The 26,757-nt window shown below is 40.8% G+C and overlaps 2 protein-coding genes across 3 annotated transcripts; one reads left to right on the forward strand and one right to left on the reverse strand.

Annotated features, from left to right (window-relative positions):
• Positions 1 to 3,500: 3,500 nt before the first annotated feature.
• On the forward strand, positions 3,501 to 7,167 carry LOC124031304 (amphoterin-induced protein 1-like). Of its 2 annotated transcripts, none has more exons than XM_046342389.1 (2): positions 3,501 to 3,765; positions 4,378 to 7,167. In XM_046342389.1, the coding sequence occupies exon 2, from the start codon at positions 4,406 to 4,408 to the stop codon at positions 6,047 to 6,049; it is 1,644 nt and encodes a 547-aa protein (XP_046198345.1). In that variant the 5' UTR covers positions 3,501 to 3,765; positions 4,378 to 4,405; the 3' UTR covers positions 6,050 to 7,167. The 2 variants fall into 2 exon arrangements, with proteins under 2 accessions (XP_046198345.1, XP_046198344.1); XM_046342388.1 differs by lacking the exon at positions 3,501 to 3,765 and adding an exon at positions 3,853 to 4,144.
• Positions 7,168 to 9,348: 2,181 nt separating this feature from the next.
• Positions 9,349 to 13,860, reverse strand: LOC124031305 (pepsin A-like). Its single transcript, XM_046342390.1, has 9 exons — positions 13,700 to 13,860; positions 13,284 to 13,434; positions 13,034 to 13,154; positions 12,744 to 12,862; positions 10,879 to 11,078; positions 10,649 to 10,765; positions 10,322 to 10,457; positions 10,053 to 10,151; positions 9,349 to 9,833 (listed from the first exon to the last, which is right to left on the reverse strand). The coding sequence occupies exons 1-9, from the start codon at positions 13,753 to 13,755 to the stop codon at positions 9,681 to 9,683; spliced, it is 1,152 nt and encodes a 383-aa protein (XP_046198346.1). The 5' UTR covers positions 13,756 to 13,860; the 3' UTR covers positions 9,349 to 9,680.
• Between the last annotated feature and the right edge of the window lie 12,897 nt (positions 13,861 to 26,757).

Genomic DNA, 26,757 nt, shown 5'->3' on the forward strand with positions numbered 1-26,757 from the left:
TTTAAGGTGAGCACCCTAATGTGTTATGAAAGAAGAATTCACTACAAAATAGCTCTGAGATCTGGGATGTGAAAATATTGATGCTCAATATCTCAGAACTATGCTTTGCACAGATAGAACCTGATATTACCAAGGTCAGGATTTGTGTAAGCACAGGTGCTTGGCAGAGAGGAAGTGAAATGGGTCACTACCTCCTCTGTCTTACCTCACTCCACTCTGAGGGTTCAGTGAGAGCAGAGGGAACCACTGGCCTTGCAGAGTATGTCTGTCGTAACACACTAACCTACCCACAATCTTCACTCAAGAGCAGAGACAGACACCCTAACTGAGGTGGTCCATAGTGACCATAGCTATGTCAGTGGGATATACAAGGACAACTACTCTACTTCCAATATGACTGAAATACACTCCTCATTAAGAACGCATCCCAGAATACATGAGTCATATGTGGATGTAATGTGGTGCAAACTGTAATGTGTGAAAGGAGATAAGGAACCAAGCTTCCTGTAGAGGGAGGGAGGGAGGGAATAAGCACCAGGGTTGCTCTCTTTCCATCTGTGTCATGCATTCACACACATACACAAATGTACATGTGTTTCGAACACAGAGGAAGGCGGAAGAAGAAGCGCCATGGTCTATTTTAGGATACCTCCCCACCCCAGCCCACCCCTACACCCCAAAAAAGGTATGCGACTGGGAGTGGGAGGGTGCTCTGTTCTTATCCAACAGTTGCTAGTGGACTGAGAATGGAACGCGAGAGCTTAGCATTCCTTTTGTTTCACAACACATACTGTAGGGATGACTTCATCCAATGACCTGATCCCTGATCCTGACCTCACCCTGGTTCTTTGTCACGCCGTTGTTTCAAACATAACTGAGAGGTATGCTAGATATTAAACATGTCAAACCTTTCATGTATCCTTAATGTATTTACTTCAGGTTTCATCATGTTTTGTCAATACTGTCCATGTAATTTAATCTCAACCATCTGCATGGAGTGTATGAGTGGAAATGGGGAAGCTTTTGATTAAAGGCCATGGAGTTATGCAGCTGCCTGACAATTTTAATATCCTCATGATTATTGTCATTATACTCCCCCTTAACAATCAATAACACACACACACACACACACACACACACACACACACACACACACACACACACACACACACACACACACACACACACACACACACACACACACACACACACACACACACACACACACACACGTCATTGGTGTGACTATTTTGCATATGTAGCAATCAAGTATTCCTATTGGAGGATTAATGTATCATGTGATTTTGAATTGCGTATTTAAACCCCCCTGTTTTTGTGCTCCAGACTGCCGGCCACAGGAAGCAATGTAGTCCAAAGGCATGGTGGAGCGTTGTTGCAACAGAGCTTAAAGGTCCAATGCAGGCATTTTTATCTCAATGTCAGATCATTTCTGGGTAACAATGGAGTACCTTACTGTGATTGTTTTCAATTAATGCAGTCAAAAAGAAACAAAAACAAAAACAAAAATAACTTCTTAGCAAAGAGACATTTCTCAACCAATAATTTTGCTAGGACTGTCTGGGAATGGTCTGAGTGGAGATGGAAAACTGAAAACTAGCTGCTATTGGCAGGTAGGCTTTTAACTTCTTTCTTATTGGTCTATTAACTTATTTACCACCTGGTGATGTCACCAGACACGCCTAAACTCCATCCCACCAAAACAGGTGGTCTTTTCAAACAGCTCTTACACTAGAAGCACATTATCATTGTTTTCACAATTCCAGCCTCATAGTGTGGAAATAAATATAAATCACAGGAATATCACATTTTTTACTACACTGGACCTTTAAGGCTGAAATGATTGATGAGTGGACATGGCAAATCGACTTTATGCTGTACTGTATGACTAAGTCTGATAAAAGATAGAGTTAATTAAAAGATGGAGTTAATTCAAATGGAAATGAAGAATGAAGCATTTGAACTGTATTGTGAAAACGAATTGAGAATGTGTTGAAACTTGATTACTGAAACAGTGACTATTGAAAACCATGCCTTGTGAAAATAAATGTGGAAAACGATCCTTTTTGTTGTCTGCCTCTGCTTCCGTCTGCCTGCTCAACCCAGACTCTAGAATCTGTCACCCTGTGACACACACTTTTCTGCTCTCCCTCCTCAATGCCTCTGCAGCAGAAACCTGTCACTGACCTTGGCTTCCATGGCAACCAGCCCTGTAGATGGTTCCCATCATTCTTCACTCTGAAAGCTCAAGTGACATCTTTTGTGCCATGTGATCTGAGAGTTAACAGAGAGGTGGGGTCAACTCATCTCAAGTGAGACCTTTCTCACCAGCAAGATGTAAAAAAAAATCCCCACTACGGTATAAATGATCAAAGTCAGGGCAATGTAAAGGATAATGCTACTTAGTGTGCCACCTGCATGCAATCTAAACCAGGGCTGTTCAGTAAGGTCACACATTTCTGCATCTGATAATCAATGAAGAATCTCGTAATTCCTCTGTATGCAATATTCCACTCCTTACAAGTCAACATATTGATCCACCAACACATATTAATATGCACATCACACACTCTGATAAGGAGCATCTACAGTTCAAACGGATCATGATGCTTCTTGCCAGCTCCTATACAGACAGTGAGGTCTCATCTCTCAATGGAAGCACATGTGACTCTATTTGAGGTGTTCTTCACTGAGAAGGACAAACTGTCATGTCCTCCACTGCACAACGGGGATAAGATAAACCTCCTCCAAGGACCCCTTCTGTCTAGAAACTGCACAGAATGTGAAAAGGCCCCATTTGATGATCAAATTAGCACTGGTCTGTGGACAGATATGACAGTAATTGTCCTTCAGGCTTTGAACTGAACAGCACAATCCTCTTATTAACGCTCCTCCTCAGTTATAATGAAGACAACTCATCTACCACGGTTGAACACAGAACCCTCCACTGTTAGCAATAGAACAACACTATAATGACATTAATTCATGGAAATATAAGATTCTCACATCCATACAACAACCTGACATATAAAAAAGGGAGAAGGGAGAAGGGAGAAAGGGAAAATGTGAGGGAGAAAATGTGAAATATGAAATGTGGTGGCTGTGTTTAGTCTAGACTAGACTAGAGGGTAGCTCTGGGTAACTCATCACTTTGATTCAGGTGGCATTTTCCTTTTTTCACATCATATTGTATGACCTATTTTCGAAATGAAGAAACCAAAATAGGCTGAATTATACAATGGGCCACATTAACATACACCTGAGTAAAGTTTTCACCTGTTATTAGACCTACAGAAGAAAAGAAAATAACCCAGTAACTAAAATAAATAGGCTACCCCTTAAAACCCCTTTCTCCTAATCTGTATTCCATATTTAATCGTTTTTTTCTACCTTCCATGATAATAATCCGTAAAACTGTTGCATTGGGATACTGGGTTGAAAACTAATGGACTTGGCTCGAGGTCGGTGCTGTGTTTGTTATAGCGCATCCCGTGAGCGCCCTCCCAGTAATCAATCAGAAGGCTGTTGCGTCTCTCTCTTTGTTACGGCATAGAAAGCTTGACATCATTCGGCTGTGGTTTACTCTGCTAGAAGCACTTCCGAATTCGCTTTGTTTATATGAATTATAGCCTATTGATAGGCTACTATTTTGCATCGACGTCGTGGATCCATTTGCTGTTCAACCTGCGACATTTCTCAATATCGCCTTTGATCTTCTTCAGTTTACGCCTTGAGAGGGAGCACAAGGTAAAATAAAGCTTGTGTATACGCAGTGTTCTTCTGGATGTTGTGAAGGTTTCTATAGGTTTTTGAAAATGAAACAATGTTTCATTTATTATCTTAAATATGCAAGTTTGTAAATGTATCTTATTGAGTCAGATTGTGGCATCAGCAGATAAAAAAAGTACTCAGCTTTTTTTATGTAGCCATAGACTATTGTACATTATGCAGTGCTTTCTGTGACTGATGTGGCGAGATGTGTAGGCTGTAGGCAGCGTGTCCAATGTTTAACATGTGTTAGTGAATGAAACAAGCATGGAGATGAAGGACGGATTTGTACAGAGATGCATGAAGTTCAACTCATGATGGGAATAATTGTAGATGTCCTGTGGTGCAATGCACCCAGGTAAGTGTACCAAGTGTGTATGGGTAAATTACATTACTGTTTGTAGTGCATCTACTCTGCTTGACAGCCCACATGTGTGAGATATGATCAAGTCATATGGTTGTTAATGTTATAGCTAGGTGTTGGCATAATTTTTGCCAGGGGACACTACAAATATCAAGGTGAGTGTAAACAATGTGCTACTGACCTCCCATAAAAGATGTGATGAATAACATTACAATACTTTATTTCAGCACATGGTCGTTTGGCGGTGTATGTCATATGCAGCCTAAATGCTGCATTTTGAAAACAAAGATTCCCTATCAAAAAATTCATCCAACATCTTCCACCATGCTTGCACCAGACATGGTGGATGGGCTACTCTCTGGTTCCCATTGTGCCATAGCAGGAGTGTCTATTAAGGGGCTCTTTGCCCTTCTGGTCCTGACTCTCCTACTGCCTCCAGGAGCAATGACCAGCTCCAAACCTATCACCTGCCACAAAACCTGTTTGTGTGCTAGCAACATCGTCAGCTGCTCCAAGATGAACCTGACCGGAATCCCCATGGCTCTGCCTCGCTACACCGCTGTGCTGGACCTTAGCTTCAACCAAATCAGTAAACTGAAAGCTGAATGGACCCCGGTCAAGCTCAGCAAGCTGCACAGTCTCCTGCTCAGCAACAACGGCCTCACCTTTCTCTCCTCTGAGGCTTTTCTGTACGTCACATGGCTGCGTTACCTGGATCTGTCCTCAAACGGCCTGAAAATCCTGGAAGAGTTCATTTTCGAGCCCCTGGAGCACCTGGAGGTGCTGCTGCTTTACAACAACCACATCTCCCAGATCGACCGCACCGCCTTCTCGGGCCTCAATAGCCTGCAGAAGCTCTACCTCAGCCAGAACCAGGTGAAACGCTTCCCCTTGGAGCTGGTTAAGGAGAGGAACCGGCTTGAGAAGCTCACACTACTGGATGTGTCCACCAACCGGGTTAAACTCCTGCCCATACAGGAGCTCCAGGTCCTGCCTGCCTGGATCAAGAACGGTCTCTACTTCCACAACAATCCGCTGCCCTGCAGCTGTGAGCTGTACAGCATGCTGGCCCGCTGGCACCTCCAGGAGCTCAGCTCCGCCACTGACTTCAGGGACGACCACACCTGTCTACTCCCAGGCACGCAGAAGGAGAAGGTGCTTACCTTGGAGCTTAACAAGGTCCATCTAAATTGCAGCGCTGTGACCATCATAGGCGAGGAGGCCTATCTAGAGCAGATTTTAAACCTGGGCTGTGACACCAGGCAGAGGGACGTGCTGAAGAGCTGGGTCTTGCCCGGCAATGTACAGGTGTCCTCTGGGAACCAAAGTGCTCGGGTCCTCAACGACGGCAGTCTGCAGATCGGCCCCCTCACGCTAGAGGACTCTGGAGTCTACACCTGTTACGCAGTGGGGGACTCCCTCAATGAGACTCTGTATGTGACTGTGGAGGTGCACAACACCACTCAGGCTGGAGGACACGAGGGCATGAAGACTGCTTACACCACGCTGGTGGGCTGTCTGGCCAGTGCGGTGATGGTGCTCATCTACCTCTACCTCACACCCTGCCGCTGCTTCTGCTGCTCAAGCCAGGGCCTGGACAAGAGGGCTCTGGGGGACAGCCTCCACTCCTCCACTGTCAGTGTTTCTCCCACCCATGAGGACACAGGCCCAGAGGGAGGTGGAGGAGGAGGAGGGGGGGCCTTCGATAAGCCTCCCTTCAACAGGCATGTGGCCTTCCCGGACCCAAAGGGCCTGATCGAGCAGAATGGGCGACTGAGCCCATGTGGGGAGGAGGAGGAGGAGTGGCAGGAGGAGGACAGAGGAAAGCAGGAACAGAGAAGAAAGTCAGATGTGGAGTCTCTGAGCTCTGTGTGCTCGGACACCCCTATTGTGGTGTGAAAGGGTGTTTCGCTTCAACTAGAAGATCTTTCACATCAAAACATTTGGGGGAAGGGGGAGGATGGGCGACTCATCTGCCTCAGTCGGACTGTGACTTGATAATTAAGCAGAAAGAGGCTGTCCACTTCCCATATGCATCAGTTCAGTAGGGCAAATAGCTTTACGTAGTGGTATTACACTATCTTGTCTTTTTTATAAGACAAGAACATTCAACCAAATGAGGATTCATTCTCACTAATTTATTCTGTAGCAATCTGTGTTCATCAAATGCTTCAATCTCTATGTTTTAAAATACCAATATTGTTAATGCTTTCCAGTGATAGGGGGCACAAAAACATTACGAGTTGTAGCTGAATTCATATAACCAATAGAAGCAGCATTAAAATATATTTAATGCAATAGACACAACATTGCTCCAATACATCTGTGCTGCTGTGAAGCCTGGATCACCAGGCTAAGAATAGTTTCTGTCACTTAATCACTATAAGGTGGGGAATGCTGGTGGGACAGTGTGTGCCTGGGACAGAAAGGATATTTGTTAGCAGCCAAGCCCAGTCCTACCAAAGGGAGTTGTTGTGACAATCCACTGAGTACTTCTGGTTATGGGTTCAAGTCCCTAACCAAACGGACAAATACCTACTGGGCGATCGTCTCAAAAACACGGTCAGAAATAGCAGCCAGTAGTACAGCTAATATGCTAGCCCACTTAGCGCCCCTGCCACAGCTGAGCATTGGATGTAAACACAACTCTAGCACTGGAACAACAGATACTGTGTCATCCTGTCATTTACTTGTATTGCTAAACAGACACAACTGCATCTAGAAGATTAAGGACGGATGTAGGTGGTATAATACAAAGGTCATTGATATTATGCCAGCAAGATGAGCTCTGGAAAAATGGTCAACAAACAGTCAGATGTTAATTTTACCCATCTGTTTATCAAGGTGGTTTGAGCTCTTGTTTTGAAGCTGAACCTTATGATGTAGCTCTGCTCAGTCACCCAGTTGTAGGCTATGGGGGTTTCTTACCGTGCTTCATTAGATATGACCTTGACTGACAGCTTTTCAACCTAAGTATCTCTGTCCCTCTTAACTTGAAATCAGGTGCCATTGTAATTGAAGTATTATCTTAACCTATTCTCTTGTTATGCTTTGAAGACCCTTAAATTGGACAATTTTCTGGCATTGTACTACACATTATCCAACTATCACATACTATATATTAATCAGATGTTTAATATTATGTATCTCTACAGTATTGATAATTATGTAAATATGTTGCAAGATACTGTGGGTGAGTTTTTAACTATGATTGACATTGTATGATTGACATGGTCATTTCTGGTAGAGGCTATTGGACCTCTGGCTCTTCTGTTTTAAAGACTTATCATTTTTTCCAGGTGAAGAAAATGTATCATTTTGGACCAAGCAATGAATTACTTCAAATATGCAAAGAGTAACGTGCGTAGTCTCCTATGATACTCAAAAAGGGAATCAGCTGAGTAATTGTTATTTGTATCTATATGTACAAGTATTGTGTCTTTGTTGTAGTCATTTCTCGTGATGTTCTGGGTTTACCTACTGTACATCTGTGTTACTTACTATATTAAGAATACTTCAATGTCTCAACTCACTGCATATTGATGGGTCAAGTACAAATGCATTAATCTGTAATGACAGTCTTTTGTCAGAATCTCTCTCCTATGCTCTCAAATGTCTTCCTGTTCATCCACTGTACCTGTAGCTGTCAACTGTATTCACAACCTTATAAAGATCCAAGACAAGAAGTGTGACGATGCTGTGTTTTCTAGGAAAGGGGCACTCAAGACACACATAACAGGAAGTTGAAACATCTCAATATCTGAATTGATGCTTCATAACAGCACTCCTTGCGATTTTGTGAGCCTGAATATCAGGCTTTGCTGAGCCAAATGGCATGCCACTCCACTGTCTTCTGTTTCTATAATACCCTAATGACATGCACTGTGGTCACTGGGGGATGAAATGCTAGAGCTCACAGATCACTGAGGTAGAAACTCAGCTTAATCAGGAAGCAGTGTGTATTGCACTCATCTGTCCATTTACTTTCTTCTGGCACTGTTTGATGCAAGCTCTTTATTCTTCCTATGTGCACACCATCACGTCCCATATGTCATTTACAGGTAACTCAATAACAGGTAGACTGAAGGAACGACAGTGTGTTTCTGTGTGCATTTGTGTTTATCACCAATCTGAACTACTGTATTCAATGTCATTATGAATGAAGTGTCAATCTCTGCAGAAGAAAGTGTAAATGAAGACTTCTACTAGATTGATCAAGAGGACTGGAGAGGGATGTGCGTCCCAATTGGCACCCTATTCCTTATATAGTACACTACTTTGGACCAGGGTCCATAGGGCTCTGGCCAGGGAATAGGGTGCCATTGGGATGCAAACCCTGATTCAGTCACCTCAGATGTCTTATATTACTATATTGACCCTCACCAGCAGCAAAACCATCCAGGTTTTTGTAATGAAGTGACAAGTACGATTAAACTGGGTGATTTAAAGCAGCAGATGTTCTGAATGAACAACAATACATTGGTATCCCCCTCTCTGTAAAAAGGACTGGATCATACAGGGTTTATAGTGGATAGATGCTGAGATTACTGCACATTAATGAATGCATGATCTTTTCACTGCAATTTAATTTTTTTTAAATTTTACCTTTATTTAACCAGGCAAGTCAGTTAAGAACACATTCTTATTTTCAATGACGGCCTGGGAACAGTGGGTTAACTGCCTGTTCAGGGGCAGAATGACAGATTTGTACCTTGTCAGCTCAGGGGTTTGAACTCGCAACCTTCCGGTTACTAGTCCAACGCTCTAACCACTAGGCTACCCTGCAAGAAGTCTATGGCCTTGCTGTAACATACTGTACAATATGTATTATCGTCACATATAGTGGTAAAAATTATACATTTCCATCTTATAGATATTCAAGTATAGTTTATAATTAGAACCGTTTGATCTGCAGAGGAAATGTAAAAACGACCTGAATCCATCTAGGATGACGAGGTTAATGCCAGTCAGTGGCTGCTGATGATGAATGATGTGTGTGTGTGTGTGTGTGTGTGTGTGTGTGTGTGTGTGTGTGTGGACTGAATTCAAAGAGGATGACTCATCCTTTCTCTGTAAGGCCCATCTTGACTCAATTAAATGAATAGCAAAATATATAGTGTCTATTTGAGTCTCCAGGGGTTGTTATGCCATCTAGTGGGCAGCATTGTGAATTATTGAGCTGAACATACAGTCTGACACCAGAGGAGAACACTCAAGTTTATAAGGAGGATGGGACAATAAACAATCTGGTTAATCTGAATGAAAATCCATTTCAAGTATCAAACAGACAACACATTTGAAAAACAGCATAATAGACTTAATCAATCATTAATTGGATACAGGTTAACTTTGTTTTATTTGCATAATTGGAACAATTGCATAGTAGTGGAGATTTTTTCATTTTCCATTACCCATGTCTATTGTTCACTTCAGATGTAAACATAAGTGGAGTGAAGATGGTTTGGCTGGCGAATCTCTATCAGTCTGAGATGCAGACGGGTATGTCAGGGCACCAGCAGGGTTGTCAGTGTCAGTTTGACTCTGGACTCTTTTTAGCCTGGGCCAAGCCCACAGAGTTCTGTTCTCTGTTGAAGACAGTGTAGAACTGCCTCATAAAGACCTCACCCAGAATCCACTGATCATTGTCCCAGGTGCCAAAACCAGTAGTACAGCTGGAGCCATACTGGAGGGAGAAGAGAGGGAGTATGACTTCCAGGTGGAAAAGTTTCTCAACATTGTTGATTTCCTTACATTGCAACAATTATTAAATTACCGTAATAGCATTGGCACATCTGTGGTTATTTTAACTGGCATGATTCTTTAAATATCTCTAAAATAGTATGATTTTGCACTCAAATACATGCTCAAATGGAACATTAGACTACATTTTAGAGATACTTACTGGGAAAACATAGGTTGATGCTGGGAGAGGGAAGCCGAATCCATTGATGTTGAAGATAATCTCAGGCATGCGCTTTATGTTACTGCAACTCACAAGACCCTGTAAAGAAGTGAGGAATGTTTATTTTTTATTTTATCCTGAAAACTTTTACAGAGCCACATCCATTAGTAACATAAATCATTTCCACCTCAGTTATTAGAAATCTGAAAACCTTAACAAACATCCATTACAAAACTGTGTTCATAAGACTGAGATCCAGTGAAACCCACCTCTTCGCTGTAGGCTCCCACCCAGCCATTGATGTTATTGATGTCCCTGGTAGGCCCTAGGATCTCAGTGGTGCCAGAGTCTACTACAGCTTGGCAGCCCGCTGCACACGCCACAGTATTCCCATTGATAGTAATACTGCAACAAGCAGAGCACATTCAGCAGAGCATCACTATTCTGCAGAGTCATCAACAACAAAAGTTGGCATAACACCAGTGCCTTATCATCCTTAATGAGTTTGAACTTGGCTGGTGTCTTGTGTGGGAAAATTATCACCATCAATTCTGTTACACATACACTCATAAAACACTAGCCGTCCATAATATTACCTGTCTACATTAATCTGCCAGTAGCCAGTAGGTTGAGAGATGGGAATCCATTGGATGTTTCCTGTGAAGTAGGAGGGGTCAGTTCCTCCCAGGATTAACATACTGCCATCTACAGAGCTGGGAAGAAGAATTTACATGTTCATCACATAGAAGGACTTAGTAAACATCAGCAGATCGTCCCCGCCTCCTCCTCCCAACCCTGTCTACTTATTCCTCCAATGAAATCTCACCTGGTCAAATAGATGGAGAACAGGTCTTGAGGGATCTTTCCTTGTTTCCAAATGTTGTCAAATACAGGAGTACCTCCGTTAATTGACTGCTGGTTGGGGAAGGCCAGGCCCAGAATCCCATCCCATGGTAAGTTATCCAGGAAAGCATCCTCCACCAGACTCAGGCCAAAGATCTGGTGTGTCACATACAAGTCACCGAACTGAGGGGAAAAAACAGTCACACACACACATCCACTCAAAATGCTGGTGGTGACACATTTCAAAGGCCTAGTGAAGTAAAATATGTTATTTCCCTATGTTTTATATACACTGAGTGTATAAACATTAAGAACACCTGCTCTTTCCATGACATAGACTGACCAGGTGAAGGTTATGATCCCTTATTGTAATGATGTCCGTTGATAAATCCACTTCAATTAGTGTAGATGAAGGGAGGAGACAGGTTAACTTCTTGACGCTACCCATCCCTTTAGCGGGATAATTGTCATCAACAACCGCTGAATTGCATAACGCCACATTCAAATAATATTACTAAAAATATTTATATTCATGAAATCACAAGTGCAATATAGCAAAACACAGCTTAGCCTTTTGCTAATCCACCTGTGGTGTCAGATTTTGAAAATATGCTTTACAGCGAAAGTCATCCAAGCGTTTGTGTAAGTTTATCGATCGCTCGACAAAACATTATGAACACCTAGCATCAAGTAGCTTGGTCACAAAAATCAGAAAAGCAATCAAATTAATTGTTTACCTTTGATGATCTTTGGATGTTTTCACTCACGAGACTCCCCGTTACACAATAAATGTTCCTTTTGTTCTATAAAGATGATTTTTATATCCATAATACCTCAGTTTGTTTGGCGCATTATGTTCAGAAATCCACAGGAAAGTGCGGTCACGACAACGCAGACAAATTCCAAATAGTATCCGTAATGTCCACAGAAACATGTCAAATGTTTTTTTATAATCAATCCTCAGGTTGTTTTTCAAATATATAATCGATAATATATCAACCGCAACTGTCTTTTTCCAGTAGGAAAGGGCCAGGCAATGGCTGCCCAAACTCTGTTGCGCCAAGCAAAACACTGCTGGCACCCGGCCATACAATGATGCGATGTTATCTTTCTCACTCATTTTTCAAAATAAAATCCAGAAACTATGTCTAAAGACTGTTGACACCTTGAGGAAGCGATAGGAAAAGGAATCTGGTTGATATCCCTTTAAATGGAGCAAAGGCAGGCTATGGAATATGGAGTTTTCAAAATAGAAGTCACTTCCTGTTTTGATTTTCCTCAGGGTTTTGCCTGCAATATCAGTTCTGTTATACTCACAGACAATATTTTGACAGTTTTGGAAACTTTAGAGTGTTTTACACAAAATGTTTAATTTGACAAAATATTTAAGAAGTTAGGTCCAAAAAACAGATTTTCATACATCAGTCTCTATAAGCTTCAATGTGAGGTCCTAAACTTAGCATGAAAGTGCAGTGTAGCTGTGTGGACTAATATAGTCTAAATGTTTGCCTTGGGGTAAGTTGAGCCAATGGCCATGGAGTATGTTGAGCCAATGGTTGAGCCAATGGCAAGTTCAGCAAATTGAAATATTTTCTTCTCAGTGTTAAACAACTACAAAGTGTTTGTTAGGTCTTAAGACAGTGTTAAAATATGCTTAAAATAATAAAAAGTAAAAAACAAACGATTGTGATTATGTTGAATTGTGTTTGGGAAATAAAGTTAAACTTGGTTTTAAAAAGGTAGTGGTAATATTTAATTTATTCCAGAAATGTGAGTGCCATACTGAGAGTACATATAGTGTTACATTACCAATGTGGGAGAAAGTAAATAGATATTTATGTTTCTCACTGTTACGGTGTCATATCCCACATCCCCTGTCATGTAACCAGTGACATATTGGATGGAGAAAGTCTCTGAGCTGGGCTGGAATGTGGAGGATGCTGTAGTGTTGAACCTGGCATGGTTGTCTGGTGAGGGTGGGAAGAGAGAGGAGTAGACATGATTTAAATTAACATTTTCAACAAAGAATCAAAGAATAAAATGTCATGTTTAGATACAGTTCCACAATTAGTTATTATTTCATTGTTTCACGGTTGTGTATCTTAGCATCCCTGTCATCAATGTGTGTCCATACTCACTGCAGGCCTGGCTGCTGCTGCAATGGACAGAGGGCACCCACAGGTCAGCAGATCCTGTGTCAAAGAGAACCTTGAACGACTGAGGGGGAGTACCAATGGCGATGACTCCGTAGTATGTCGACTGTGTGAGACAGTCAAGAGAGAACGACAGAGAGAGATTCATGAGATGATATGATGAATGTTTCAGCCAGACACTTGAGTAAGCCTAAGCAGTCACCAGACAATCTGGGCTATAGCTAGGTGCACTCACCTCTGGATAGTAGATCATGGGCACCATGGCACCACCCGCCCTGCTGTTAAACTTGGCTCTGGGGTTGTAGCGATACTTCCTATGGAACTCTTCATACAGACCCTTCTCCTCCAGAGTTTGCCTGGCTGACTTCCCCTTTATCAGAGGAATCCTGGGCCACAGAATGGACATCTCTAGTTTAGCGTCAGATAATATAACACTACTGAAATCTCTGTGGCTCAGAGGAACAGAGCCTCAAAACGGTCTGATGCTGCAGTTAGAAAACTGATTTCCTTTCACTTTTGTTTCAGCATTTTTAAAAGCTACCCTCATGTTTCTCTCAACACAATACCCTACAGAAATCTACAATGATATAAGGTGCAAGTGCAAGAAATGAAATACATTATACATTTTATTTAAGGAATGATGGTACTTACTTGAGAAGGCACTCAGAAAGGGTCACTAAGGCAAACAGCACAACAGCCAACTTCATCTTGTCTGATCAGTTACCTGGGAGTACAGTACATTGGACTGGCTATACCCTGGCCTTTTTATATCATGTAGTGTGTTTGGACAGTGTTCATTATTCCCAGCATTTACCACTCGTATACTCCTGCCATATACTGTACAATGCAGTGATAAGAAACCACTTAATGGCTATAAGAACAGACTTGAATAGTTAAATAAATCAGATAAGGGGAACAAAAAAGATTTGACACAAGTTCACCTGAAACCTTTCAAACAAAAACACAACATATACAATCATTTTATATTTATTGTTCATTATCAATCATTCGATAAGAAAACATTTCATCAGTGTTTGTCCTCGAGATTGAATAGAAATTGATCTTGTATCCATTCCTCAAATGACAAAACAATTTGAAATAAAAGGGTTGAAAAACAGTATCAATTACATAATTTCAATAGTATCTTTTTTGAAATAGAATAAGTATTTATTTATGATCCTTCCTTTAGACAGGGCAAACAAAGGTAGAAGCAGTGCGTGTCCACTTCAATGCTTTCTGCCAGAGGCATATCAGTTCTTAGTGCGTATACATGTAGCCTAGGTCTTGTTACAGGTTATTAACTAGCCCACATATGACATACTGTATCAGTTTGTCTGACTCAGCCTTTCTCACAAAGATTTCTGTAAAAGTTATGGCGTTATGTTGACTTTTTAGAATAATAGCATGTAACATATTGTAACGTCTGTACTAATGCTGTGACAGTCATGAAATTACATCAGCAATAACAACCAGTCTCATGGTAATTGACAGTTAATTAACATAAACACATTTAGCATCTCCTGGCTTCCAGGCACAGCCTACAAGCCACTAATACAGACCTTTGGAACAGCTACATTTTAAAAAGTCTAATAAATCCATGTAATATAGTCTATACCAACACAATAAATCCATTATTTATTTTAGACAGGTCTAAAGAAACATGATATGAAGAAAATGTAGTCTATTTCAGAAGAACAGAATAGCACACTGAGTTGTCCTTATGTAAGGCAATGATCTGGCTATGCCATATGGCTGTGGGCTACACTAGTTAATTTGGCAGACAAGATTTGCTTAGCATTCCGTGGCATTATTTTATATTAGTTTGTAGTATGAAGAATACAATTGAACAATGCTGAATAAAATTGAAAGGATATTTTCTCCAAACAATTTGAGGGTGTTCGCACATGCAGCTATTCTGTGTTGAGCGTTAATAAAGAAACAGGTACTCCTATATGCTCAATTTAGAGTTATGTATGTAACTTTAGTTGTGATACAAACGTTGGGCTATATGTTTTGATTTTTAATACATTCCAAGGCTGACTCTAGTGATGATTTTAAAAAAGTAGCATGAAAGGCATGAGCTCTAATTAGTTGTTTTTTTGCACAGGCTGTACACACTTCTTACTCACAGGCTACAAGTGAAGACAGACATCGGGGATGCAACTGCACGCAATCCTTGTCCAATTACGAGGGGCATATTGAAGATATTGTAAGAAATGTCCACATTTACTTTTCATCTTCCAAACGAGATGAGTAGGCCTAACAAACAGCAAAAGCACGAGCCTATGTCAATCTACTATCCCCCATAGTACATAGTTGACCTATTCTATTCTGTGCGAGAAATACATATTCCAAACATAGTCTGGGAAAGTTGTGGGATGCAAAAGATCCCAAATGAATACAACCACTAGAATCAACAAAACTATTTTAACTGTTAGGGAGCATGACATCCGGTGAAATTGCAGAGCGCGAAATTCCGAACAATAACCAGTATGCTAAAGAAGTTAAGCAATGAGGCTAAGTAAGAAATGTTGATAAACTATTAGGCTATTTCTTCACATTTTAAGCGCAGTAATGCGTACATGGCAGTTGGCTATAAGCGCGAATGTTCCATTCTCAAAGTTGACTGACCACAAATGTGATTATGCATGTAATGCTTTTATTATAAAGGTGCATTTTTATGGTGAAAATGATCTTCCTGAAACTTGAAACACACGCACTGCGTATGTATGTTAGTTAGGCTCTACCCCCGTCGTAAAGCGGACTATTGTGCTTCATTTGAAGAAGTTATTTGGCCACATTAATTGTGATACAAACATTATAGGCGTATGGGCTAGGTTACATGAGTTGTGCAACTATCATTTCAAAAAGTCACCCAAAAAAAGCATGCGCTGTTTATTGCCTTACAGCACAAGCTGGCCATCATTCACAGGTTAGAATATATAATTCACAAGTTATAGGCTAATATTGTCACCCATCATACTATTCTTGATTTAAACATGTCTTTACGCACCGTACCACTCAAGTTTGGACACACCTACTCATTCAAGGGTTTTTCTTTATTTGTACTATTTCTATTGTATAATAATAGTGAAGACATCAAAACACGAAATAACACATATAGAATAATGTAGTAACCAAAACAAAGATATATTTGAGATTTTTCAAAGTAGCCACCCTTTGCCTTGATGACAGCTTGCACACTCTTGGCATTCTCTCAACCAGCTTCATGAGGAATGCTTTTCCAACAGTCTTGAAGGAGTTCCCACATATGCTGAGCACTTGTTGGCTGCTTTTCCTTCACTCTGCGGTCCAACTCATCCTAAGCCATCTCAATTATTATTATTATTATTATTATTAATTGGGTTGAGGTCGGGTGATTGTAGAGGCCAGGTCATCTGATGCAGCACTACATCACTCTCCTACTTGGTCAAATAGCCCTTACACAGCCTGGAGGTGTGTTTTGGGTCATTGTCCTGTTGAAAAACGAATTATAGTCCCACTAAGCACAAACCAGATGGGATGGCATATCGCTGCAGAATGCTGTGGTAGCCATGCTGGTTAAGTGTGCCTTGAATTCTAAATAAATCACTGATAGTATCACCAGCAAAGCACCCCCACATCATCACACTTCCATGTTTCACGGTGGGAGCCACACGTGGAGGTGGTCATCTGTTCACTTACTCTGCGTCTCACAAAGACACGGCGGTTGGAACAAAAAATCTCAAATCTGGACTCATCAGAACAAAGGACTGATTTCCACCGGTCTAATGTCCATTGATCGTGTTTTTTGGCCCAAGCAAGTCTCTTATTGGTGTCCTTTAGTAGTCCTTTGCAGCAATTCAACCATGAAGGCCTGATTTCACACAGTCCCCTCTGAAAAGTTGATGTTGAGATGTGTCTGTTCCTTGAACTCTGTGAAGCATTTATTTCGGCTGCAATCTGAGGTGCAGTTAACTCTAATGAATTTATCCTCTGCAGCAGAGTTAACTCTGGGTCTTCCTTTCCTGTGGCTGTCCTCATGAGAGCCAGTTTCATCATAGCGCTTGATGATTTTTGCGACTGCACTTGAAGAAACTTTCAAAGTTCTTGAAATGTTCCGGATTGACTGACCTTCATGTCTTAAAGTAATGATGGACTGTCGTTTCTCTTTGCTTATTTGAGCTGTTCTTGCCAATATGGACTTGGTCTTTTACAAAATAGGGCTATCTTTTGTATACCTTGTCACAACACAACTGATTGGCTCAAACAAATTAAGGAAAGAAATTCAACAAATTTATAAGGCACACCTGTTAATTGAAATGCTATCTGGGTGACTACCTCATGAAGCTGGTTGAGAGAATGTCAAGTGTGTGCAAAGCTGTCATCAAGGCAAAGGGTGGCTACTTTGAAGAATCTCAAAAAAACATATTTTGATTTGTTTAACACTTTTTTGGTTGCTACATGATTCCATATGTGTTTTTTCATAGTTTGGATGTCTTCACTGTTATTCTACAATGTAGAAAATAGTAAAAATAAAGAAAAACCCTGGAATGAGTAGGTGTGTAAACGTTTGACTAGTACTGTATACTAAATAATGTGTGAAATTTGTTTTGATTTAGAATGGACCATTATCATGCACTGGCCTCGAAACGGGGGAAAAAATACATGCACTCTATGCACATGTAATCAATGCACTTAAATAGCAAATGGAGGATGCTTTTCCTGTGGTTAATTTCCATGCCAGGCAGGTAGGCTATACTCTTGTTGTAAAGATAAGCAATGTGCTTAATATTAGGAAAGTTGAGAAATAAATATAGAAGGCCTAGCCTATATAAAGCTGATGGGATCCTCCTCTTTTTAATCAAGGCCATCCCCCTGTTTTGTCACGCAATTACATAGAAATGTTGCACAACTTGAGCTCCTGGGTTCTCATGAAGTGTTTGATTAGACTTTCGATTATATTTTAAATGATGTCAGAGTGATTAGAGGGACAATAGAGTGCGGAGTACCAGGCAGTTAGCAAGTTTGGTAGGCTACTAATGACCATCAGCAGAATTAGAGCTTGGAGAAGCCTAATTACCGTGACTAAATGGTCACATGGAATTTGACTGTCGTCATGACTCGTGACCCGCGGTGTGGTGGTAATATGGTCACTGTAACAGCCCTAGTCTGTACCCTTGGTTAATTTTTAGATTAGTGGCTTCAAAGATCCAGATTAATGGCCTTTTGAAACAAGGAATATAGACAGAGTGACTAATGACTGCAAATAAAGGTCTGAAAGTACTTTCCAAATACCTCAGCCTGATGGGAATTTTTTTATTTGTTTGCACTACACCAATTTGATTAGATAACCATTTGATTAGTGTTTTCAAATAAGATAACATCAGTAATAACATATTAGCTGATATTTCATATGCCTCTGCAAAGATCTAAATGACGTTATCATCCAACTTCTTTAGGCAACTCTGCCCTCTAGAGGACAAAGTCAGACAACATAATTTACTGCTGAATGAACGTGTCTTATCATTTGGTAAAATTTTAATTAATGCCGTCAGGTTTGAACCCTAAACCCTGAATTGCTGATGCTATGTATTGGCCAATGAGAGGCTTTGAAGCCACGAGTCTGCCTATTGGCACTCCTCAGAAGAAGCATGTAGACATTAATAATAAAAGCATTTCTATAACTTCCAAAATATATTTTAACAATGGTAGTTGAGTGCCAAGATGGAGGTCCGGTGACTTGTAAACAGCGCACCCTGTCAGTCATCTAAATGAATATAAATCACTGGTTTGAACCCTGCAAAACTAATGACTACAACATTCAACTTCATTTGCAAATAGACTACAACTTAATAAAAGAGAACACACTAAAAAACGACATGTTTAAATAAAACTCTTTAAAAAAGAACATTATAGCAATTGTTATGATTGAAATCTAATATGGTATGTACAAATTACAATTAGTTCACATAGTAAATAATGACTCTGGCTAAATGCAATAAAGATTTTTTTTAAATGGTAACCACTGAGAGCATGAGAAAATGTACTCGCCAAGGTGTCTATCCCTTGTCAGATGAATTCCTTGTTTAATACGGTATCAACCAGATGTTTGTTAATGACATAAAACATCTTCAGGTAAAACTCTGCACATTGTATAGTTTTACAGTTCTGACTCTTCCACTTTTTCAATGGCGCAAGCCTATCCTTCTTTCCTCCTTTTCCAGCATGAAGTGTTGTTCTTTCCCAAGCCCCTGTGACACTCAAACATGTGAATAATCCCTTTTCACTCCTTTCATGTGGAACACAAAGGGAGGTCATAATACACTAGTATGGGGTGTTAATGTGCATTTACTACAGTGCATGATAGGGTACAACCTGCTGCAAAATGCTTCCTGGAGGATTCATCAAAAAGCTGATGACTGACGAGACCGGGCCACATCCTTAACACAAACACAAGACTGGCCAGAGAAACAACAAACACATGCAGCACAGTAAAAATGCACATTTCATAGAAACATTCGATCCCCTGAAATAGTACTGGTGACAATTTTAGGCTCATTCATCCTCCTAAACTATTCCCCAGGTCGTTGCTGTAAATGAGAATGTGTTCTCAGTCAATTTCCCTGGTAAAATAATAATAATAAAAAAATAGATTATCCAAAGCTTTCAGTATCAAATAAAATAACTAAGCGTTATAATCTTAGCGTTAGAACATTCTAGAATCTTTTTGTGAATGGTGAAACGACAGCACGTACTGCTCACAACGCCACCTGGGATTAGTGATGGCTAAGAAAAAGTCACTACTTACCTCTTCATAATGCAAAGTCAACATTACCTACTGTGAAATAAGTAATGAATCAAAATCCATGTAATATTATCAGTGAAGGGCCCTGCATTTTCTGACAACATAACATGACTGCTGATGATCAATACGCTTGGCATATTAATATGTCTATCCTTTCTGCTACTCTCTGTTCAACATTTCATCTTCAGAAGGGGGGAACATGAGTCCACTGCTGTTCTTTTATCTGTGTCAAATATATCAAATGAAACTTGGAGATTATTAAGGGTTTCCCTGCCATTTTATGCAGTTATACAAGAAGCATATCAGAAACCCTACCAGGACATCAGGCACCTGTTATCTGGTGTTTCTGTCAGAGTTCTGTTAAACTGAATTATAAGCTCATGCTGCAGACATAAAAGGCTGAAAATCATTGTTTTTAAGAGCTCGTCTCTCCCCCACTCATAAGCAGTGAAAACACTCTACCCTACCCATGAGTATCATTAAACATTCAAGATGGATGGATCCTGTTACCCCTGATAATATGGAGTTATCATTTTAACTCATGAACATTTGTTCAATACCAAATGTTCTTCATAAATGCTTTTAAATAGCCACTGTCTGAATCTTTACATTTTTTTAGACAGTATAGTCTTTAAGGAGGATATCATAGCTATTTATCGATCCCTCCCCAGTTACACTTTACTGAGTAAAATGTAATATTACATTTCACTTACCGGTATGCAACATTCACATCAGAGGGACTTAAAACCAGTCTCTAACTTCTTTCGGATAAGCAATATTTCTAATCTAAATTTGCCTGTGAAAAAACAGTTAGCAGGGATAAATAAGGACAGTGGGTACACTGTTAATGATTTTTAGAAACACAACAAAGGACCTTTTTAAAAATGTAACAAAATGATCATGAAGTAATATACTACACTGTAAATTGTAACTAGTGTTTTTATACCGAGGCAGAAACCCCCATGCTGCTCTTGCTATTTTCAATGTCATTTTTTAAGTTTTACGTATCAGCCTCAAGGTCTTCATCAAGAACAGTGACAGTAGCAAGAGTAGCATGTGGGTCTCTCTTTTCTCTCATGTGATTCATTTGTTATCAAGCACTTGCAACAAAGAAAGCTCCGATGTGAATGTGCCAAGGCATACCGAGGCATTGCTGTAAGGAGATTCCTATAACTGTTTATGTGCAACATATACGGTGTATTCAGAAAGTATTCAGACCCCTTCACTTTTTCAACATTTTGTTGTGTTACAGCCTTATTCTAAAATTGATTAAATAGTCCCCCCCCCTCAAATCTACACACAACGCCCCATAATGACAAAGCGAACAGGTTATTAGAAATGTTTGCCCATTTACACACACATTTACACACACACACACACACACACACACACACACACACACACACACACACACACACACACACACACACACACACACACACACACACACACACACACACACACACACACACACACACACACACACACACACACACACACACACACACACACACACACACACACACACACACACACATATACACACACAGTTGAAGTCGGAAGTTTACATACACCTCAGCCAAATACCTTTAAACTCAGTTTTTCACAATTCCTGACATTTAATCCTAGTAAAAATGTCCTGTTTCAGGTCAGTTGGGATCACCACTTTATTTTAAGAATGTGAAATGTCAGAATAATAGTAGAGAATTATTTATTTCATATTTTATTTCTTCCTTCACATTCCCAGTGGGTCAGAAGTTTACATACACTCAATTAGTATTTGGTAGCATTGCCTTTAAATTGTTAAACTTGGGTCAAACATTTTGGGTAGCCTTTCACAAGCTTCCCACATAAAGTTGGGCAAATTTTGGCCCATTTCTCCTGACAGAGCTGGTGTACTGTCACGCCCTGGCCATAGAGAGGCTTTTTATTCTCTATTTTGGTTCGTCCAAAGTCTGACTAGGGTGGGCATTCTATGTCCTTTTGTCTATGTTTTGTATTTCTATGTCTTGGCCTGGTATGTTTCTCAATCAGGGACAGCTGTCTAACATTGTCTCTGATTGAGAACCATACTTATGTACCCTTTTCCCCCACCTGTTTTGTGGGAAGTTAATTTTGACTTTGTTCAGGGCACATAGCCCAAAGCTTCACGGTTTGGTTTTGGTCTTTGTTTTGTTGGCGTCATTTTTTAAATAAATAAAATGTACGCTTACCATGCTGCACCTTGGTCCAGTCATGCAGCCAGGCGTGACAATGACCTTTGTCCCCATTTGCAGTTGCAAAAAGTAGTCTGGCTTTTTTTATGGCGGTTTTGAAGCAGTGTCTTCTTCTTTACTGAGCGGCCTTATGTCGATAAAGGACTTGTTTTACTGTGGATATAGATACTTTTGTATCGGTTTCCTCTAGCATCTTCACAGGGTCCTTTGCTGTTGTTCTGGGATTGATTTGCACTTTTCACACAAGTCAAATCAAATCAAATGTATTTATATAGCCCTTCGAACATCAGCTGATATCTCAAAGTGCTGTACAGAAACCCAGCCTAAAACCCCAAAATGCAGGTGTAGAAGCACGGTGGCTAGGAAAAACTCCCTTGAAAGGCCAAAACCTAGGAAGAAACCTAGAGAGGAACCAGGCTATATGGGGTGGACAGTCCTCTTCTGGCTGTGCCGGGTGGAGATTATAACAGAACATGGCCAAGATGTTCAAATGTTCATAAATGACCAGCATGGTCAAATAATAATAATCACAGGCAGAACAGTTGAAACTGGAGCAGCAGCACGGCCAGATGGACTGGAGACAGCAAGGAGTCATCATGCCAGGTAGTCCTGAGGCATGGTCCTAGGGCTCAGGTCCTCCGAGAGAGAGAAAGAAAGAGAGAATTAGAGAGAGCATACTTAAATTCACACAGGACACCGGATAAGACAGGAGAAGTACTCCAGATATAACAAACTGACCCTAGCCCCCCGACACATAAACTACTGCAGAATAAATACTGGAGGCTGAGACAGGAGGGGTCAGGAGACACTGTGGCCCCATCCAATGATACCCCCGGACAGGGCCAAACAGGAAGGATATAACCACACCCACTTTGCCAAAGCACAGCCCCCACACCACTAGAGGGATATCTTCAACCACCAACTTACCATCCTGAGACAAGGCCGAGTATAGCCCACAAAGTTCTCCGCCATTGCACTACCCAAGGGGGGCGCCAACCCAGACAGGAAGATCACATCAGTGACTCAACCCACTCAAGTGACGCACCCCTCCTAGGGGCGGTATGAAAGAGCACCAGTAAGCCAGTGACTCAGACCCTGTAATAGGGTTAGAGGCAGAGAATCCCAGTGGAAAGAGGGGAACCGGCCAGGCAGAGACAGCAAGGGCGGTTCGTTGCTCCAGAGCCTTTCCGTTCACCTTTACACTCCTGGGCCAGACTACACCCAATCATATGACCCACTGAAGAGATGAGTCTTCAGTAAAGACTTAAAGGTTTAGACCGAGTTTGCGTCTCTGACATGGGTAGGCAGACCATTCCATAAAAATGGAGCTCTGTAGGAGAAAGCCCTGCCTCCAGCTGTTTGCTTAGAAATTCTAGGGACAATTAGGAGGCCTGCGTCTTGTGACCGTAGCGTACGTGTAGGTATGTACGGCAGGACCAAATCAGAGAGATAGGTAGGAGCAAGCCCATGTAATGCTTTGTAGGTTAGCAGTAAAACCTTGAAACATGTTCGACAGAAACATTTGTTTGAATGGCAACAGCTCTTCCATTCCTGTTTCAGTGAGTTGGCCAAAGCAAGCTGAACGAAGCCTATGATAGTTAGCTTGTGGGTGTTCATTCTGAGCTTGTTTGACAGTGTTAGCCAGTGAGCTATCATGTTTGCGAGTTGCAGAACCACTGAATTCTACTTTCAAAGCTGTGTCTAGTTGAACGTAGTCGTTTAGCACGTGTTGCTGTTATAGACGAATGAACCTCGTCATATGTCTATTCAACGTTCGCTTCAACAGGTAAACCCTGTCAGAACCCTTAGATAAAAATAAATTATATTTTTTTCAATATTTGGTTTTGGAATTCGTTGGAAGCTGCAAAGACAATTTTAATCGATTTATAGTCGTTAATGAACTATCAGTACTGTATCAGTAATGTGGGAGTTGGACATGAATGAATTTTGCAAAAGCAAATTGATTAATCAATGATAATGATTAATCATACCTGGATAGACTATCTGGGAATTAAACTTTAATTCACCTGAGAAGTTGGTTCATCGAGGTTAACATGGGAATGTTCAAAATGTCTAATTTACTTGGAAGAACCTGAAAAGAGAACAACACGGAGGCAGCCTCCAGAACACACACACGGCTCACCACTTCCTGTCTACCACTCCAATAATGTATTTAATAAACTGGTTGTATTCTGTAATCTGCTTTTCAATTTTATATAGGCTGAATCAAAATGAAAGCGTCATTCTATTTTAGATTCCTCAATAATGTTGTGTCTCTGACTGATTAAATTATATGACAGGCTATTTGGATATTCATCCATTCGCAACCACAGCTCACGCTGGGGTTTGCTTAATCTGACCTAACTTGGGTTACGGGGGCTTTTATACCTGTCACGTCCTGACCGTAGTTCCTTTTTTATGTCTCTGTTTTAGTTTGGTCAGGGTGTGAGTTGGGGTGGGTATTCTATGTTGTGTATTCAAGGTTTTGTATTTCTGTTTTTGGCCTGGTATGGTTCCAAATCAGAGGCAGCTGTCGATCGTTGTCCCTGATTGAGAACCATACAGTGAGGTAAAAAAGTATTTAGTCAGCCACCAATTGTGCAAGTTCTCCCACTTAAAAAGATGAGAGAGGCCTGTAATTTTCATCATTCATCTCATTTCATCAAAATGAGAAAAAAATATCAAGAAAATCACATTGTAGGATTTTTAATGAATTTATTTTCAAATTATGGTGGAAAATAAGTATTTGGTCAATAACAAAAGTTTATCTCAATACTTTGTTATATACCCTCTGTTGGCAATGACAGAGGTCAAACGTTTTCTGTAAGTCTTCACAAGGTTTTCACACACTGTTGCTGGTATTTTGGCCCATTCCTCCATGCAGATCTCCTCTAGAGCAGTGATGTTTTGGGGCTGTTGCTGGGCAACACGGACTTTCAACTCCCTCCAAAGATTTTCTATGGGGTTGAGATCTGGAGACTGGCTAGGCCACTCCAGGACCTTGAAATGCTTCTTACGAAGCCACTCCTTCGTTGCCCGGGCGGTGTGTTTGGGATTATTGTCATGCTGAAAGACCCAGCCACGTTTCATCTTCAATGCCCTTGCTGATGGAAGGAGGTTTTCACTCAAAATCTCATACATGGCCCCATTCATTCTTTCCTTTACACGGATCAGTCGTCCTGGTCCCTTTGCAGAAAAACAGCCCCAAAGCATGATGTTTCCACCCCCATGCTTCACAGTAAGTATGGTGTTCTTTGGATGCAACTCAGCATTCTTTGTCCTCCAAACACAACGAGTTGAGTTTTTACCAAAAAGTTTTATTTTGGTTTCATCTGACCATATGACATTCTCCCAATCTTCTTCCGGATCATCCAAATGCTCTCTAGCAAACTTCAGACGGACCTGGACATGTACTGGCTTAAGCAGGAGGACATGTCTGGCACTGCAGGATTTGAGTCCCTCGCAGCGTAGTGTGTTACTGATGGTAGGCTTTGTTACTTTGGTCCCAGCTCTCTGCAGGTCATTCACTAGGTCCCCCCGTGTGGTTCTGGGATTTTTGCTCACCGTTCTTGTGATCATTTTGACCCCACGGGGTGAGATCTTGCGTGGAGCCCCAGATCAAGGGAGGGTATCAGTGGTCTTGTATGTCTTCCATTTCCTAATAATTGCTCCCACAGTTGATTTCTTCAAACCAAGCTGCTTACCTATTGCAGATGCAGTCTTCCCAGCCTGGTGCAGGTCTACAATTTTGTTTCTGGTGTCCTTTGACAGCTCTTTGGTCTTGGTCATAGTGGAGTTTGGAGTATGACTGTTTGAGGTTGTGGACAGGTGTCTTTTATTACATTTACATTTAAGTCATTTAGCAGTACTAATAACAAGTTCAAGCAGGTGCCATTAATACAGGTAACGAGTGGAGGACAGAGGAGCCTCTTAAAGAAGAAGTTACAGGTCTGTGAGAGCCAGAAATCTTGCTTGTTTGTAGGTGACCAAATACTTATTTTCCACCATAATTTGCAAATAAATTCATCAAAAATCCTACAATGTGATTTTCTGGATTTTTTTCTCATTTTGTCTGGCAAAGTTGAAGTGTACCTTTGATGAACATTACAGGCCTCTCATCTTTTTAAGTGGAAGAACTTGCACAATTGGTGGCTGACTAAATACTTTTTTGCCCCACTGTACTTAGGCAGCCTGTTTTCCCACTATGCGTTGTGGGTAGTTGTTTCCTGTTTTGTGTTGCTGCACCTTACAGGACTGTTTCGTTTTCGTTTCACTCTCTTTGTTATTTTGTTTTTGTTCTAATAAAGTAACATGAACATTTATCACGCTCTGCATTGGTCCCGTCCATCGTATTCCTCATCAGAAGAGGAAGACAATCGTTACAATACTGGAGAAGAGAAGGGCTTGTTTCATCCCTCTCCAACCAATGTCTGTTCACTTGGGCGTGGCCACTGAGTGAGCATAGTTTACTTATGAAAACAATTCTCTCATTTAGAAGGCTAAAATTAAATTGAATCTTTTCACAAATAGTTTCATATTTAAACATTTAATTCCATGTGAATCTCATAACTAGAATGTGTAGACTTTCCAATATACAATTTATGTTGTCTTGTCATCAGTAATAATGTCTGAGACAACTGATCTGACATCATATTCTTTAAAAATATATATATTATTTATTTTTTATAATTATTTATTTAAAAAAC

The sequence above is a fragment of the Oncorhynchus gorbuscha genome, linkage group LG03 (genome assembly GCF_021184085.1).
Source record: "Oncorhynchus gorbuscha isolate QuinsamMale2020 ecotype Even-year linkage group LG03, OgorEven_v1.0, whole genome shotgun sequence".
NCBI lineage: Eukaryota > Metazoa > Chordata > Actinopteri > Salmoniformes > Salmonidae > Oncorhynchus > Oncorhynchus gorbuscha.